Source organism: Coregonus clupeaformis, chromosome 21, assembly GCF_020615455.1.
Source record: "Coregonus clupeaformis isolate EN_2021a chromosome 21, ASM2061545v1, whole genome shotgun sequence".
In the NCBI taxonomy this organism is placed as follows: Eukaryota; Metazoa; Chordata; class Actinopteri; order Salmoniformes; family Salmonidae; genus Coregonus; species Coregonus clupeaformis.
The window spans coordinates 57,702,250-57,719,666 of NC_059212.1; the positions used below are offsets into that span (position 1 = coordinate 57,702,250).

Genomic DNA, 17,417 nt, shown 5'->3' on the forward strand with positions numbered 1-17,417 from the left:
GGGTTTGATTCCCATGGGGGACCTGTATGAAAATGTATGCCCTCACTACCATAAGTTGCTCTGGATAAGAATGTCGATGAAAAGGAATGAGTAGACCATTTCAGTTTTCACAAAAGTAGTGCACTGGGCCTTTACTACTCCTGTATTAGCAGACTGATATATAAGTCTTCAGCACCTAACATTTATTTTTCTGCATTTCCCCCTTCCCCTCCCCCCAAGCCACACATATTGTATATAGGCCACAGTCAAGTGTATTTCAATATGTTGATATTCTGGTTGCATCAATGATTGTAATTGAGTATCTTTGACTTGAAAATGAATGATTACATTTATGTAAATGTCGTACAATAAAATAAATAATATATTTACTAAAAGCTGCCATGAATGCTGATCATTATTACATTTGACACCCTGAACTTGAGGGCACGTGGGCGCGCCGCACGCGAACTTTCATTTGAAAACAATTCTGAGGAGCCAGTGACCCAGCAAAGTTTGTTAATTGATTGAAGCTAATAACAGTCCCAGGTAATCTGTATTGCTAACCAACCAATATGAAATACAAAGTATTATACGTCTTTGGACTTTTAACAATAGCCATGTAGCTAACGTTAGTTTGAAGCTTGGATACTTTCGTTACAAGAACTTCCAGTGAACTTGCCCGCTAGGCGCTAGTTAACGTTAGCAGACGTTGGCTAGCTAGCATATTTTAGCCAACAACGTTGGCTAATGATTTTTAAGGCTATAGCTTATTCGTAGACAGTAATATAGTGCAAGGACTGACATTGGATACAGTAGCTCAGGACAATGGATGTTTATAGGAAAAGTTACTTTAAACATGTTTGACCGCCCAAAGATCGGCGTCCTCCCATGACAAGTGCCACACACACACTAACGTTAGTTATCCAGTTCAACCCTTCAATCAAAACAAACTTTTACAACCTTTCTAAACATCTCTGCTGCAATCACCACTTTAGTTTAGTTGGCTAACAACAAACACTGGGAAGCTGTAGCCTAAATGGGCAACCGTATAGCTAGCTAGTTATTGAGCTGGTTGTTATTATCTAGCTAGTTAACGTTACATATCTACAGCTATTTAGCTAGCATATTTCTCAGTAGTTGAGGCCTTGGTAAGTGTGTATAATTGTGTGATTGGTGACTAGAACATTACTGACTTAGAATTTAAGTTGGCTCCATTTGTTTATTTGTATTTAAGGAACAAAATGGCGCTTTAATACAAAGCAGCTAACGGTACTAATTTTGTGTTCACACTGACAGCTTCTTCATTGTGTTCTTGACCAGGTGTCAGGATGTCTGACGATCTGATGAAGAAGATGCTCCGGGCTGTCCTCCAGGCCAATAAGAACGGGGTGTCCATTACGCGGCTGCAGGGGGAATACAGGTCGCTGACGGGGGAGTTCATCCCTGACAGAAAGATGGGCTACCCTTCACTGGAGTGCTTCCTCCGCAGTATCCCTTCCGTGGTCAGGTTGGAGAATCGCATGGGGGAGGTAAGGCCCATGTCCCAATAAACGGGCAGCTGGTCTGCCTGTGCCCTTGAGCAAGGGAAAAGGCACTTAACCCTAGTTACTCCTGTAAATCGCTTTGTATAAGAGCGTCTGCTAAAGGACTAAAATGTCATGTGATCTGTCCTTTCTCCTGAAGTGTGCACTCATACACACTCCTCCCCACACATTTGAGAAGTACCAGATTAGAGTAAGCATTTTCCATATAGCAAGCACCATATTCCTTATACCTGCCCGTTCCTTTCTACCAGCCTGTTCCTTTTAAATCCATGAAGGGAAGTGAAGACGTGCACATTTCAGGAGGAAGGACAGATTTGGAGTTTGAGGAGAGTTGAGCTAGTCCGATTTAGACTTTAAGCCTGTGTGTGCCACTTTGTATGAGCTGGTACTCTCTATATTTCTCCTGTAGATAATGTGCTTCGCTGCAGTCTGTCAAGAAACGGCCCACATCGCTCAGCTGGTCGCCCGTCAGAAGTCCAGCAAGAGGGCACCTGGCTGCTCCCAGATGCTGAACTGTCGGATGAGGTCGAAATTGGCTTCCAACTTTGTGTTCTATGGTAGGTCTCGTCTGTCCTTGACAGTGGCTCTTTTCTGAATGTGTCTTTCCTCGATGGCCCAGTTCAGTATTCCTTTGAGAACTAGAATTTCAACAAAAATCTAAGAATAAGGGCCTTTCAGACCAAAATTATATTTATCTCTCCCCTGATTCTTTGCACATATGAATAAAATCAGTGAGTGAAAAAGTGATGCAGGATGCTATCATCACTGACATCTACCGCTTCCATCTCTCCATGTCTTCCTCCAGAGAAGCCTCGGACGTCCCTGCGTCAGCCCGACCGTGCCCCAGTGCGCTCTGGCTGGAGCCAGCCTTACACCTCCATGGGAGCCCCACGGCCGCGGAGCTACAACTCCTATGGAGGCTTCAGCGCTGGGGGAGACATCAGGAAGATGTACAACCAGCATGACGAGAGGGTCAACCCCCCTGCCCCGGCACCGCAGAGTCAGAACAGGGAGCCCATCACTCAGGTGACGAAGGTGCCCGTACAGTGTGAGAGGTGAGTGGAAGGAACACATGCTTTAGTATGAGAGGTGTGGAGGGTACAAACACACCCCATTGTGTAAGGCATAGGTGATTTGAGATGTTATACTGCGTTCAATGTCATTTGATGTAATGTCGTTGCAAAATGTCTTCTCTGCATTCAAATAGTACCAACAGATGTTACTACACCTCTGTCTTTCTTCAGGCCAGACAATACATGTACCTTTTCTTCTAGACTGGTGAAGGAAGTCAGCCATCACATTTCGAATACCACCCAGAGAGCTCCTGGTAAGTCTCAAGTGGGACCCACCTTTCTCCAGTTGGAGATTTGGCTAATTCCATGGCAGCAGATTCATAGTGGAGATCTTGTCTGAAATCCCGAAGACCAAGAGTATTTCACCTAGGAAGTGTATGCTGTGTCACCCCCTAGAGGCCACCTGGTTACAGTGCATGTATGTCCTCTGAACACTTTAGCGGTGGGTGGTAGTGTTACTGTCCAAAACGTTTTCACCCTACTGAACATGACTGTGGCTGGTATACTATGTATTAATAACGTGTCATCCGTTCATCCTACTATTTCCCAGCTCTCTCCGTTACCATCAGTAACGTCCCCGCTCCCCCGAAGCCCAAAGCCCTTCAGCCGGGAGGCTACAACCCCCAGGTGGTCCAGAGTCGGATCTCTGAGGTGCTGAAGAAGTACTGCAGTGGTCTGTGGCTGTCCAAGCTGCCCTCTGTGTACCGGGAGATGCACAACCAGGACCTACCTGGCCAAGCAGTCATGGACCTGGAGAACTGGACACATATCTGCTCAGTAAGTATCTAGTGGAAAATCAGATTATCTTTGTTTCCCTTCTATCAGCAACAAAAAGGAAATGTTTTGAGATGATAGAATAGCTACCACTTTATTTTTCACCCACAGAACAGTAGATAGTCACGCTGTTTTACTGTGGTGTTTTGAGACGTTTTATGCACTTTAAATATTCACTTTGATGCATCGAGTGGCACTTTGTGTTTCAGGTTGAGAAGCCTGTTAGTACCAATCGAGCAGACCGGCTGGTCTACCCCCCTCAGGCCAAACCCCCCAGCCCTGCTGTCGCACCGCTCAAACCCCCAACTGCTCCTTATACAGGAAAAGCAGCCACAACCCTCCCAGCCAAACCCATCACTGTCAGTTCGGTCAAATCCATCACTACCGCTCCAGTCAAACCAGCCACCGCCAACCCAGTGAAACTGGCCCCTCTATTCTTCTCACTGAGGAGCCCCTCCCTGAACCAGAGTCGGACCTCGCCCACTCCCCCTGCCCCTTCGTGGAAGCACTCCCCGACCCATACCCCCACCTCTCCAACTGCCCCCTCTACCTTGTGGAAGCCCTCTTCTTCCCCTCTACTCCCTACAGCCACCTGTGCTTTGTGGAAACCCTCTACTACTTCCACCTCGCCCTCATGGAAGCCCACAACTCCCCCCACCTCCCCTACTCCTCCCTCCCTCACCCCCACCTCCCCCACATGGATGACCTCCCCTACCACCACCACCCCGATCCCCCTTTCCCCTACAGCGGTGAGCATCCCTGCGGAGGCGCGCCTCAGACTGAAGGAGCTGCTGTCTAAGTACAGCCACGGCCTGTGGGCCCACGCCCTCCCCAAGCTCTACCAGGAGACCTTCAAGGTCCCCTTCCCAGAGGACATCCTGGCCAACCTGTCTCTCTTACTGGACATCTGCACCGTGGAGTACCCCATGCCTGACAACAAGAAGAAGGCCATTCTCTACGGCCCCGCCGCCGAGTACAAGGCCAAGGTAGGGCTACCTGTTCCCCGCCAGAAATATTATTTCATTTATTCATCGTTTATTCAGGATATCATATATCGGAGTCATTTCTGATTCCTCAATTCCCGGAGTCGGGAATCGATTCCCTCCCAAACCTGAGCCCACTCCAATAGAAGAAACTGGTAGAAAACACATTGGCACAACTGTAGTAAGGTGTGTGTTGTTTGGACATGCAGGTGAGCAGCACCCCGTCCTCTCCGTCGGGTTATAAGCTCAACAGCACCACCATGGTTCCTCCTCTGCTGCTCCCCAAGGAGGAGTTCCCCTCAGTGCTGGTGGTGGAGGCAAGCAGCACCAACCAGGTCATCCTCAGGTAGCTTATTTCTTTGGTCCTCTGATTATTTCTTTAAGGGAAAAAAAAATGTTTACCTTCGACATTGCAATTTCGAGGGCATTTCATGAACTTTTCAGGGCATTTTGCTGCCTAAAGCCTCTAATTTCCTGTTTAGAAGATTCCCTCCCCTGCAATATTAACTGCTGCTTCCGGAAATCCTCCAACTTGGATTTCAGAAAAACCTGAGAACTTTCGTAAAATGTTTGGAATTGTACTCTTCTTACTCAGGTACATAGGCAAGGGCTACTCTCAGGCCCTGGAGGCAATGGAGGAATCCATGAAGACGGTCTACAGCCAGCTCAGTGTTCAGAGGCTCCTCCCCTTCCCCTCGGCTGGCAAACTGGCGGCCGTCAAAGTGGAGGGGGGCGAGGAGGTCGTCAGGGCCCAGGTCTGTGAGGTCATGACCGACAAAGTCAAGGTAAGAAAGGACTTGGAGAGGCAAGCTCAATGGAGAACCTCCATTGAAAGTGATGTTTAGTCGAGGACTAGGCTTAATCGGTGTCCGGGAAACCTCCCCTATAGGTTTTTGAAGTGCTGCAGGGAACTGTGAGCCAAAACACGATTAGGTGGTGGAAAGTTGAACAAACATTGGCCTGTTAAAATGCATAAATAAATGCAGTAAAGAGGAAAGTGTTTAGGAAGCTCAATAAAAAGGAAGCTGTGTGGTAATAGTTTAGAATGGCCCTATGAGGATACTTTTTTCCCTGCAAACCTTTTAGTTAGATTTTACAGTGTAGTGTGAAAACTAATAATCATGGGATGCAGGAAATAATAAGGATGCTTTATTTGCCCTTCCTATGCTAGACTTAGTAGCAGGTGTCAAGCCCACATCACCTACATGGCCCTGTTTCTAACCAGACTTGTCTTGATGCCTCTCAGGTGTTTTTACGTGGACCACTAGCCCAGTAACTTGGTTAACAGTGTACCACTAGAGGACTTACCTTGTAGGTTTTCAGTTGACACAAAGTTCAAGGCCCTGTTTCTAACCAGACTGTGTTGATGCTCTACAGGTGTACTACGTGGACCATGGCTTCTCTGAGGTCATCAGTAGAACCAAGCTACTGGAGCTGCAGAAAGACTTCCTCAAGCTGCCCTTCCAGGCGGCTACTTGTAAACTAGCCGGTAACCCAAGTTCAACTCCCACCCCCCCCCCCATCTCTTCTGAGCTTTGCAACTACAGTGTGTCCATGAAAAGGATTCGTTGGAAAGACGAGTTGGGATTTGTAACGTTTATTTACACGTGACATGTCGCTACAGTCTTGTGTGTTTAATCGGCTGTCTTTATCCTTTAGGGATCCTTTCAGATCTAAGGAGCTAGGGGATATAATATGGGGCAAGAGGTTGATTTGAATCGCTCTCTCTTTCTCTCCCATCTTACTCACTCGCTCTTTCTCTTCTCTCTCTCTCTCCCTCACACGCTTCTGTCACCATCTCTCTTTCTCCATCTCTCTCTCTCTTCTGTCCCTCACACGCTTCTGTCACCATCTCTCTCTCTCTCTTCTGTCCCTCTTTCTGTCTCTTCGCCTCCTCTCTGTCTGTAGGTCTGGAGCAGTTCAGCTCGGAGCTCTCTGTGCTGCAGACGCTGGAGTCCCTGGCCGTAGGGAAGATCCTCCTGGTGGAGCTGCTGCAGCACGACGCGGAGCCGCCCCAGGTGGTGCTCTACGACACGTCGCACGATGATGATGTCAACATCAACGCTGTCTGCCTCAAGGCCCTGCAGGACAAGGCCATGGAGAACCCTTTACAGGTTGTTATAGATTTTATAGAGTAGACATTTTCTTTTCAATGCACATTTGATCAAGTTGCATGGAAAGGACACGCCACACGCACAGAGACGACATGCTGGGAGCAGCACAGGGTCAGCTTCGGAGTGGAGCACATTTCAAGGTCAATTGCCTTGCTCTATGGCACAACGGCAGTAGGTAGCACATGCAATATTGTGTTCTGTGCTTCATCCATCAGAAATGAAATGCATGCATTCCCATCCTGTTTTCTCTTGCCGTGTTTATCTACCTCGATCTCTCTCTGTTTCTTACTGGAATTAGGGTTTATTCTCAATTAGGTGTTCATTAATATGTTGTCCCATATGTCCGAAGTATTGAGTTTTAATATGTCTGTGGTTTCTCCTCCAGGTCAACAGTACCTATATGAATGTGTCTGTGACCAATGTTTGTTCAGACGGCACCATCTTCTGCCAGCTGCCCTCCCGAGGTCGGGTCAAGCTCAATGAGATCCTGGAGAAGATCGAGGCCTTCTTCATAACCCAGGTACATGAAGACAGTTGGTCACACTATACATTTTTCGGACAAATTGCTGTTCCACATATAGCCTAATACTATTGTTATGGGATTTACAATATGTTATTGATCGTCTCTTTGCCAGGTGACGTCAGAGTCTCTGGTGTCCACTCCGTTCTGTGGGAAGTGCTGCCTGGCCCGGTACAAAGGAAGGTGGTCCAGAGTAGAGGTAAGAGACTGTCTGGAGAATAAACTACATGGGGAACACTTGGGAACATGGAAGGAACACATTTCCCAATGGGGTGTTCTTTGACAATACATCTGTTCACCCCAAAATAAATGAATAGAGAAATGTTATGCGTTTCAAACCAATACTGTGCTCTGTTATTCTGCACTGTGCTTGCTTTTACCAAACAGAATGTCTGTGCACCCCTGTCAGATCACCAACCTCCACGGTAGCAGAGTGCTAGATATCAAGTTTGTGGACCTGGGAGTCCCGGCCTCTGTAGAGGTCATAGAGCTGAGAGAGATCCCTCCGCCGTTCCTACACGAGCTCATGGTCATCCCAACACAGGTCGGACGGAAAAACTCCTGGCTTTATCGATGATTGATCCCTTGTTTTCTCTCCTGTCGTCTGATGTACAGTTTGTGTTGCGATAGGTTATCTGTACGCCATGCGTGCCTGTACTTTGTCGCAAGCAAATGTCCCTATGGGATATTAAAGTATACTACTCTCTTCCTAGGCGATCAAGTGTTGTCTGGCAGACCTGGAGGTGGGGGTCTGGACTCCTGAGGCAGTTCTCTGGCTTAGAGATGCTGTACTCAACTCTATGGACTGTAGCATGAAGGTACGTCAGTCACACACACACAGATCTCATTTAGTCGTTTTCCTGTACAGAAGAAATGCCCCAATTAAAGTATATACAGTGCATTCGGAAAGTATTCAGACCCCTTGACTTTTTCCACATTTTGATACGTTACAGTCTTATTCTAAAATTGATTACATTTTTTTAAAAGTCCTCAGCAATCTACACACAATACCCCATAATAACAAAGCAAAAACAGGTTTAAAAAATGTGTGCAAATTTATTAAAAATAAAAAATAAACCTTATTTATTACATATGTTTTCAGACCCTTTGCTATGAGACTTGAAATTGAGCTCAGGTGCATCCTGTTTCCATTGATCCTCATTGAAATGTTTCTACAACTTGATTGGAGTCCACCTGTGGTAAATTCAATTGATTAGACATGATTTGGAAAGGCACACACCTGTCTATACAGGTAAAAGTCAGTAAATTAGAATATTTTGAAAAACTTGATTTATTTCAGTAATTGCATTCAAAAGGTGTAACTTGTACATTATATTTATTCATTGCACACAGACTGATGCATTCAAATGTTTATTTCATTTAATTTTGATGATTTGAAGTGGCAACAAATGAAAATCCAAAATTCCGTGTGTCACAAAATTAGAATATTACTTAAGGCTAATACAAAAAAGGGATTTTTTAGAAATGTTGGCCAACTGAAAAGTATGAAAATGAAAAATATGAGCATGTACAATACTCAATACTTGGTTGGAGCTCCTTTTGCCTCAATTACTGCATTAATGCGGCGTGGCATGGAGTCGATGAGTTTCTGGCACTGCTCAGGTGTTATGAGAGCCCAGGTTGCTCTGCTGGTGGCCTTCAACTCTTCTGCGTTGTTGGGTCTGGCATTCTGCATCTTCCTTTTCACAATACCCCACAGATTTTCTATGGGGCTAAGGTCAGGGGAGTTGGCTGGCCAATTTAGAACAGAAATACCATGGTCCGTAAACCAGGCACGGGTAGATTTTGCGCTGTGTGCAGGCGCCAAGTCCTGTTGGAACCTGAAATCTCCATCTCCATAGAGCAGGTCAGCAGCAGGAAGCATGAAGTGCTCTAAAACTTGCTGGTAGACGGCTGCGTTGACCCTGGATCTCAGGAAACAGAGTGGACCGACACCAGCAGATGACATGGCACCCCAAACCATCACTGATGGTGGAAACTTTACACTAGACTTCAGGCAACGTGGATCCTGTGCCTCTCCTGTCTTCCTCCAGACTCTGGGACCTCGATTTCCAAAGGAAATGCAAAATTTGCTTTCGTCAGAAAACATGACTTTAGACCACTCAGCAGCAGTCCAGCTCTTTTTTTCCTTAGCCCAGGTGAGACGCTTTTCGCGCTGTTTCTTGGTCAACAGTGGCTTGACACGAGGTATGCGGCAGTTGAAACCCATGTCTTTCAAGCGTCTCTTGGTGGTGGATCTTGAAGCCCTGACTCCAGCAGCTGTCCACTCCTTGTGAATCTCCCCCACATTTTTGAATGGTTTTTTTTTCACAATCTTGACTAGGGCGCGGTGATCCCTATCGCTTGTACACTTTTTCTGACCACAGTTTTTCCTTCCCTTTGCCTCTCTATTAATGTGTTTGGACACAGAGCTCTGAGAACAGCCAGCCTCTTCTGCAATAACCTTTTGTGTCTTTCCCTCCTTGTGCAATGTGTCGATGGTCGCCTTTTGGACAGCTGTCAAATCTGAAGTCTTCCCCATGTTTGTGTAGGCTTCAGAACTGGACTGAGAGACCATTTAAAGCCCTTTGCAGGTGTTTTGAGTTAATCAGCTGATTAGTTTGTGGCACCAGGTGTCTTCAAAATGTAACCCTTACACAATATTCTAATTTTGTGACACACGGAATTTTGGATTTTCATTTGTTGCCACTTCAAATCATCAAAATTAAATGAAATAAACATTTGAATGCATCAGTCTGTGTGCAATGAATAAATATAATGTACAAGTTACACCTTTTGAATGCAATTACTGAAATAAATCAAGTTTTTCAAAATATTCTAATTTACTGACTTTTACCTGTATAAGATCCCACAGTTGACAATGCATGTCAGAGCAAAAATCAAACCATGAAGTCAAAATAATTGTCTGTAGAGCTCCGAGACAGGATTGTGTCGATGCAGACATCTGGGGAAGGGTACCAAAACAATTCTGCAGCATTGAAGGTCCCCAAGAACATAGTGGCCTCCATCATTCTTAAGTGGAAAAAGTTTGGAACCACCAAGACTCTTCCTAGATCTGGCCGCCCGGCCAAACGGAGCAATCGGTGGAGAAGGGCCTTGGTCAGGGAGGTGACCAATAACCCGATGGTCACTCTGACAGAGCTCCAGCGTTCATCTGTGGAGATGGGAGAACCTTCCAGAAGGACAACCATCTCTGCAGCACTCCACCAATCAGGCTTTTATGGTAGAGTGGCCAGACGGAAGCCACTCCTCAGTAAAAGGCACATGACAGCCCACTTGGAGTTTGCCAAAAGACTCTCCAACCAAGAGAAACAAGATTCTCTGGTCTGACGAAACCAAGATTGAACTCTTTGGCCTGAATGCCAAGCGTCATGTCTGGAGGAAACCTGGCACCACTGGGAGACTAGTCAGGACCTAGGGAAAGATGAAAACCTGCTCCAGAGCGCTCAGGACCTCAGACTGGGGAAAGGTTCACCTTCCAACAGGGCAACTACCCAAAGCACACAGTCAAGACCACGCAGGAGTGGCTTTGGGACAAGTCTCTGAATGTCCTTGAGTGGCCCAGCCAGAGCCCGGACTGAAAATAGCTGTGCAGCGATGCTCCCCATCCAACTTGACACAGCTTGAGTGGATCTGCAGAGAAGAATGGGAGAAACTCTCCAAATACAGGTGTCCCAAGCTTGTAGCGTCATACCCAAGAAGTCTCGAGGCTGTAATCGCTGCCAAAGGTGCTTCAACAAAGTACTGAGTAAAGGGTCTGAATTCTTATGTAAATGTAATATTGCAGTTTTTCATTTTTAATACATTTGCAAAAACCTGTTTTTGATTTGTCATTATGGGGTATTGTGTGTAGATTGAGGTAAACAAACAATTTAAACTTTTAGAATAAGGCTGTAATGTAACAAAATGTGGAAAAAGTCAAGGGATCTGAATACTTTCCGAATGCACTGTATCAACCGTTTTTGTACTACAGGTGTGTGGTAACAGCTAGCTGAACAGCTGGTTCAGCATGTAATTTGGGAAGAAATTGCAGTCGGCACACTTTCAATTAGACAAAGAACTATTGAATTTGCTTGCTTCAAGAGCAGCAATATAATGCTTGAAAAAGTGAGGCGTAGACGGACGAGAGTTGATTAGACATTAGAAGCAGGTGTGATCCACAGCTGGCGCAATGAAGGAATTGGGCCACAGTTGTCCTCATTAGCATAGCTTTCATCAGCTTTCAAAAGCCACCAACTGAAAGTAGGCACACTGGATGTCGAACTTGTGAAGCATTATTATTATTTTTAAATGTAAGACTACATGAAAGGCTCTAATTGGACTGATTTTCACCCTCTCTTCCCCTCTATGTAAAAGCACTTTGTAAACATGTTTTCGATTGAGTTTCCATCTGTACGGTTAGATCTTCAAACTTTCTAACCCTCTCCTCTATGCACTGTAGATCTCCAAGCTGTATTTTATAATGAAATGTTATTGATTCTCCTATGTCATGTCGATCTCCAAGCATTTTTAACCCTCTCCTTTTCTATAGATCTCGAAGCTGGACGAGGCCAAGCTGGTGCACATCTACCTGTTTACCTCTAAGGGCTCCCAGGATGTCACCAACAGTGTTAACCACCAGATGGCGACCTCTGACCTATGGAAGCACCCCACCGCCCCCGGACCCCAGAAGGACGGCCTCCCTACCCCCAGTTTCCTCGACACCATGGTCGCCAACATGGTGGATCAGCTAACCCTCGACAGCCCAGCCTGCAGCCCTATCCCTGACTCCACCAAGACCCCCAGTCCTCTGGATGGTGCCGGGGACACGTCAAACGCGCTCACCCCCACTTTGGTCACCTCCGCTTGGGGAGAGAAGCAGCTGGCGCTGCCCCCTCTCATGGAGCTTCCCCAGGCGGGCCAGAACATTGACATCTACGTGTCTGTGGCCTGTCACCCGGGACACTTTGTGCTGCAGCCATGGCAGGTAACCAGTTCAAGAGAGCTGTCAAGGGATGCATCCCAAATGGCACCCTATTCCCTACATGGTGCACCACATTTGCACAAAAGTAGCACACTATGTAAGGAAAAGGGTGCCATTTGTGACTCTGCAGAGAAATGGTTAATGGAGTAGATTAGTCTTAAACATTTGAGGGCTTGCTGCTATTTGCTGATCTTGTTTAGTCTTGTTGATCATGTGTATTTGTATATTTTAGTCCGTATTGTTGAACTCCCGTGACAGGGATTTTTCTGCCAATGAAATCCTTGGGCGGGCCGCCTAAGCGTTTTTTCAGGTCGCCGAAGTCCAAACTGTAAAAAAATAATGCTTTCAGTTTGAACTTAAAGGACTAAAACCAGATATAAAGTATGTAGAAAAGATAATGGAGCTACATCATCTTTGAGGACTGACAATCACCTAAATAAAAACTAGACAGTCAGGGAGAATTGAAAGATCCAAAAACAATGAATATAGCAGTATATATTTTATTATTATGTTTGTGCAAAAGAACACCAGATTAGCCATGGCAAAATGCATAGAATTGCAGGTAATTAGCTTGACTGTAAGTCGCTTTGGATAAAAGCGTCTGCTAAATGGCATATTATATTATTATAAATGTTCTCTCAGCTCCATGGCAGAATATGTATAATCGCATGAAATTTGCAGTACAACATTTCTCTCAGCTGCATGGTAAAATGTATAGAATTGCAGGAAATTTGCTTTAAAACTGCAAAAATGTCTCAACTCCATGGACAAATGTTAGAAAATGTCAGCCGGGCCGACCACGCCCCCCCTGTCACGCCCACCACCTAAACCCTTTTTTGATCCAGAAAGAAACTTGCATGGCTGAGGCAACTCTATGTAGACTGAACAAAAATATAAACGCAATATGTAAAGTGTTGGTCCCATGTATCATGAGCTGAAATAAGATCACAGAAATGTTCCATACGCACAAAAAGCTTATTTCTCTCAAATGTTGTTTACATACCTGTTAGTGAGCATTTTTTCTTTGCCAAGATAATCCACCTCACAGGTGAGGCATATCAAGAAGCTGATTAAACGGCATGATCATTACACAGGTGCACCTTGTGCTGGGGACAATAAAAGGCCACTCTAAAATGTGCAGTTTTGTCACAACACGATGTGTCAAGTTTTGAGGGAGTGTGCAATTGGCATGCTGACTGCAGGAATGTCCACCAGAGCTTTTGCCAGAGAATGTCATGTTCATTTCTCTACCATAAGCTGCCTCCAACATCGTTTTAGAGAATTTGGCAGTACGTCCAACCGGCCTCACAACTGCAGACCACGTGTGGCGTCGTGTGGGCGAGTGGTTTGCTGATGTTAATGTTGAGAACAAAGTGCCCCATGGTGGGGTTATGGTATGGGCAGGCATAAGCCACAGACAACAAACACAATTGTATTTTATCGATGGCAATTTGAATGCACAAAAATACCGTGACGAGGCCCATTTTTTTAAAGGTATCTGTGACCAACCGATGCATATCTGTATTCCCAGTCATGTGAAATCCATTGATTAGGGCCTAATGAATTTATTTCAATTGACTGATTTCCTAATATGAACTGTAACGCAGTAAAATCAATGATATTGTTGCATGTTGCATTTTCAATTTTTGTTCAGTATATTTGAAATGTGTCAATTCAAACTCAGGACCTGTACAAGCTGGTGGTGCTGATGGGAGAGATGATCCTTTACTACAACCAGATGGAGGAGAGGCCGGGGCCCAGAGATGTACAGAAAGGAGAGGTCTACGCCGCCAAGGTGGACAATAAGTGAGTGGACAGTTTAGGGTTTGGAGGCCTCTACAGTTTTGATTTTATACAAATGAAAAAGCCAGTCACACACTTGTCTGTTGACTTCATTGTGTTTTTAGTCCTAGATGATTTATGGGTTTTGTGTTGTTTTCACATGGCTGAGGCAATGTGTCAAATAAATGTGTTCATTCACCCTTTCCCGTCATAGTTGACTGTGTTGGTCAAGGGTGTTCTCTCCAACCGCCTGGTGTCTGTGTATGACCTCTGACCTCTCTCTGTGCCCACAGTTGGCACCGTGTCCTGGTGAATGGGGTTCTGTCCAACGGCCTGGTGTCTGTGTACGAGCTGGACTATGGTAAACACGAGCTGGTTAGCAGCACCTTGCTCCAGCCCCTCATCGAGTCGTTCAGACAGCTGCCCTTCCAGGGAATCACCGCACAACTGGCTGGTGAGTACTGGACAATGTGTAATACTGTGCATATAATGAATGTGTATAGAGTAAATGCAATTCTCTGTTTGAATAGTCTAACTGGTGATTTGTACAGTGGGGGAAAAAAGTATTTAGTCAGCCACCAATTGTGCAAGTTCTCCCACTTAAAAAGATGAGGCCTGTAATTTTCATCATAGGTACACGTCAACTATGACAGACAAATTGAGAAAAAATAATCCAGAAAATCACATTGTAGGATTTTTTATGAATTTATTTGCAAATTATGGTGGAAAATAAGTGTTTAGTCACCTACAAACAAGCAAGATTTCTGGCTCTCACAGACCTGTAACTTCTTCTTTAAGAGGCTCCTCTGTCCTCCACTCGTTACCTGTATTAATGGCACCTGTTTGAACTTGTTATCAGTATAAAAGACACCTGTCCACAACCTCAAACAGTTACACTCCAAACTCCACTATGGCCAAGACCAAAGAGCTGTCAAAGGACACCAGAAACAAAATTGTAGACCTGCACCAGGCTGGGAAGACTGAATCTGCAATAGGTAAGCAGCTTGGTTTGAAGAAATCAACTGTGGGAGCAATTATTAGGAAATGGAAGACATACAAGACCACTGATAATCTCCCTCGATCTGGGGCTCCACGCAAGATCTCACCCCGTGGGGTCAAAATGATCACAAGAACGGTGAGCAAAAATCCCAGAACCACACGGGGGGGACCTAGTGAATGACCTGCAGAGAGCTGGGACCAAAGTAACAAAGCCTACCATCAGTAACACACTACGCCGCCAGGGACTCAAATCCTGCAGTGCCAGACGTGTCCCCCTGCTTAAGCCAGTACATGTCCAGGCCCGTCTGAAGTTTGCTAGAGTGCATTTGGATGATCCAGAAGAGGATTGGGAGAATGTCATATGGTCAGATGAAACCAAAATAGAACTTTTTGGTAAAAACTCAACTCGTCGTGTTTGGAGGACAAAGAATGCTGAGTTGCATCCAAAGAACACCATACCTACTGTGAAGCATGTGGGTGGAAATATCATGCTTTGGGGCTGTTTTTCTGCAAAGGGACCAGGACGACTGATCCGTGTAAAGGAAAGAATGAATGGGACCATGTATTGTGAGATTTTGAGTGAAAACCTCCTTCCATCAGCAAGGGCATTGAAGATTAAACGTGGCTGGGTCTTTCAGCATGACAATGATCCCAAACACACCGCCCGGGCAATGAAGGAGTGGCTTCGTAAGAAGCATTTCAAGGTCCTGGAGTGGCCTAGCCAGTCTCCAGATCTCAACCCCATAGAAAATCTTTGGAGGGAGTTGAAAGTCCGTGTTGCCCAGCGACAGCCCCAAAACATCACTGCTCTAGAGGAGATCTGCATGGAGGAATGGGCCAAAATACCAGCAACAGTGTGTGAAAACCTTGTGAAGACTTACAGAAAACGTTTGACCTGTGTCATTGCCAACAAAGGGTATATAACAAAGTATTGAGAAACTTTTGTTATTGACCAAATACTTATTTTCCACCATAATTTGCAAATAAATTCATTAAAAATCCTACAATGTGATTTTCTGGATTTTTTTTCTTCTCATTTTGTCTGTCATAGTTGACGTGTACCTATGATGAAAATTACAGGCCTCTCTCATCTTTTTAAGTGGGAGAACTTGCCCAATTGGTGGCTGACTAAATACTTTTTTTCCCCACTGTAGTTTATCAACAGTGTATTTCTATCTGGTTGACCTCTTACCTCTGCTGCTATCTTGAACAAGTCTTGCAAAATAATTTTTTAAAAAGACAATCAGACAAACCTGTATAAATAAAGGTTTAATAAAATGGAATAACCCCTCTTACCTTCCCTCCACTCTACACTCCCTTCCCACTTCCCTCCCCAGGTGTGGAGCAGCGCGTGTGGTCGGAGGCGGCGTCCATTGTGTTCCGGAACCACGTAGAGAAGAGGCCCCTGGTGGCCCTGGTGGAGTGTGTGGTGGAGGCGGAGCTTCCCTGGGACAGGAAGGTGATTGGTTGATTTGAATTTATTTGAGAATTACAAAAATACATATACAGCCGGTAGTTACAAACATTTAAAAAAGGAGAAAACAATAAAGTCCCTGGTTGCGTCTGAAATGGTACCCTATTCCTTACATAGTGCACTACTTTTGACCAGGGCCCATTTCAGACGACCAGAGCCCCGTGGGCCCTGGTCAAAAGTAGTGAACTACATAGGGAATAGGGTGCCATTTCGGATGCAGACACTGACTTATTTCCGTTGTGCTCCTAGGTGATGGTGTACCTGGTCGACACGGCTCAGGAGGAGACAGACATCTGGGTCCACAACGTCATGGCTGACTTCCCAGAGGAGTTGAGTACCGCCGCGTAGAACCGAACTGGACAGACAGACCGCGTAATACTGTTGTGGTATCATTTTCTTATGCCACACAGGTAGAACTCTGCCAGAGTCTACCACATTTGCTGAAATGATGCACAGCACTGCAGCATACAACTGTTGGTATTCCTTTCACTTATTCCACAGGTCACAAAGATCTGCCAGAGTGTCACAGGTCATTGGGGAGCCTGCATTTATGAAGAACCGCGGTCTATCAGTTTAGCACTGTCTGAAGCATAGAACTGTGATTTTTCTTATCGTATGGGGGGATGACTCTATTTGCAGTTGTGTGTGTATATACAGAGAAAGGAATTAAACAGTACCCACCCCATCAATCTCCTTAGCAGGGTATGTCGTTCAAGTGTATATACAAAAAGTGTCCTTTATCGTTCAGTTTCAAACTTCCATCAAATACTTTGCATAGGAAGTTCTTTACTTTAGTTATTATTCAGCACCACTTTTGGTCTTTGCAGTTGATCTGTTTTAAGCCATTTGTCCTTCTAACTTGTGATTTGTTTATTTGTCTTTTACTTAAATTATTTAAAAGTTTAAATGTATTTAAGTCAACTGTATTTAATTAGTTTTTCAATACCTTGACTTTTGAAATGCTTGAAATTGATTTGACTTTGACACTTTTTTTTTTTGTGTGTGTGACATCTCACAGTACTAACTTTACTTTTGAAGGAAATGGCTCAAATGGATGAATGTAGACTGAATAAATTGTTCATTAAAAAGCACTACTTTGTTGTTATTAGTAATGAATGATATTACAATGTATAACTACTAAGCTGTTTAGACCGTGAGTGGAATATGAAAGGAGAATGTTGTTATGCATTT

At 44.9% G+C, this 17,417-nt stretch overlaps 1 protein-coding gene across 2 annotated transcripts; it reads left to right on the forward strand.

Annotated features, from left to right (window-relative positions):
- The first annotated feature begins 430 nt into the window (after nt 1–430).
- Nucleotides 431–17,317, forward strand: tdrd7a (tudor domain containing 7 a). 2 transcript variants are annotated; one of them, XM_045206020.1, is made up of 20 exons: nt 431–525; nt 1,300–1,508; nt 1,933–2,080; nt 2,329–2,578; nt 2,768–2,850; nt 3,147–3,373; nt 3,580–4,356; nt 4,563–4,699; nt 4,949–5,138; nt 5,731–5,842; nt 6,262–6,467; nt 6,853–6,987; nt 7,103–7,186; nt 7,397–7,531; nt 7,701–7,805; nt 11,540–11,974; nt 13,656–13,777; nt 14,047–14,207; nt 16,090–16,211; nt 16,476–17,317. In XM_045206020.1, exons 2-20 carry the CDS (start codon nt 1,308–1,310, stop codon nt 16,572–16,574), a joined length of 3,729 nt encoding a protein of 1,242 aa, XP_045061955.1. In that variant the 5' UTR covers nt 431–525; nt 1,300–1,307; the 3' UTR covers nt 16,575–17,317. The 2 variants fall into 2 exon arrangements, with proteins under 2 accessions (XP_045061955.1, XP_045061956.1); XM_045206021.1 differs by having other exon boundaries at nt 2,798–2,850.
- The last annotated feature ends 100 nt before the right edge of the window (nt 17,318–17,417 follow it).

Excerpts from the sequence above, each read along its gene's own strand:
- tdrd7a (XM_045206020.1), top strand. The coding sequence starts at position 1,308 with ATGTCTGACGATCTGATGAAGAAGATGCTCCGGGCTGTCCTCCAGGCC. Across the intron at positions 4,357-4,562 it reads CCGCCGAGTACAAGGCCAAG|GTGAGCAGCACCCCGTCCTC; the intron begins GTAGGGCTACCT and ends TTGGACATGCAG. Across the intron at positions 5,843-6,261 it reads GGCTACTTGTAAACTAGCCG|GTCTGGAGCAGTTCAGCTCG; the intron begins GTAACCCAAGTT and ends CTCTGTCTGTAG.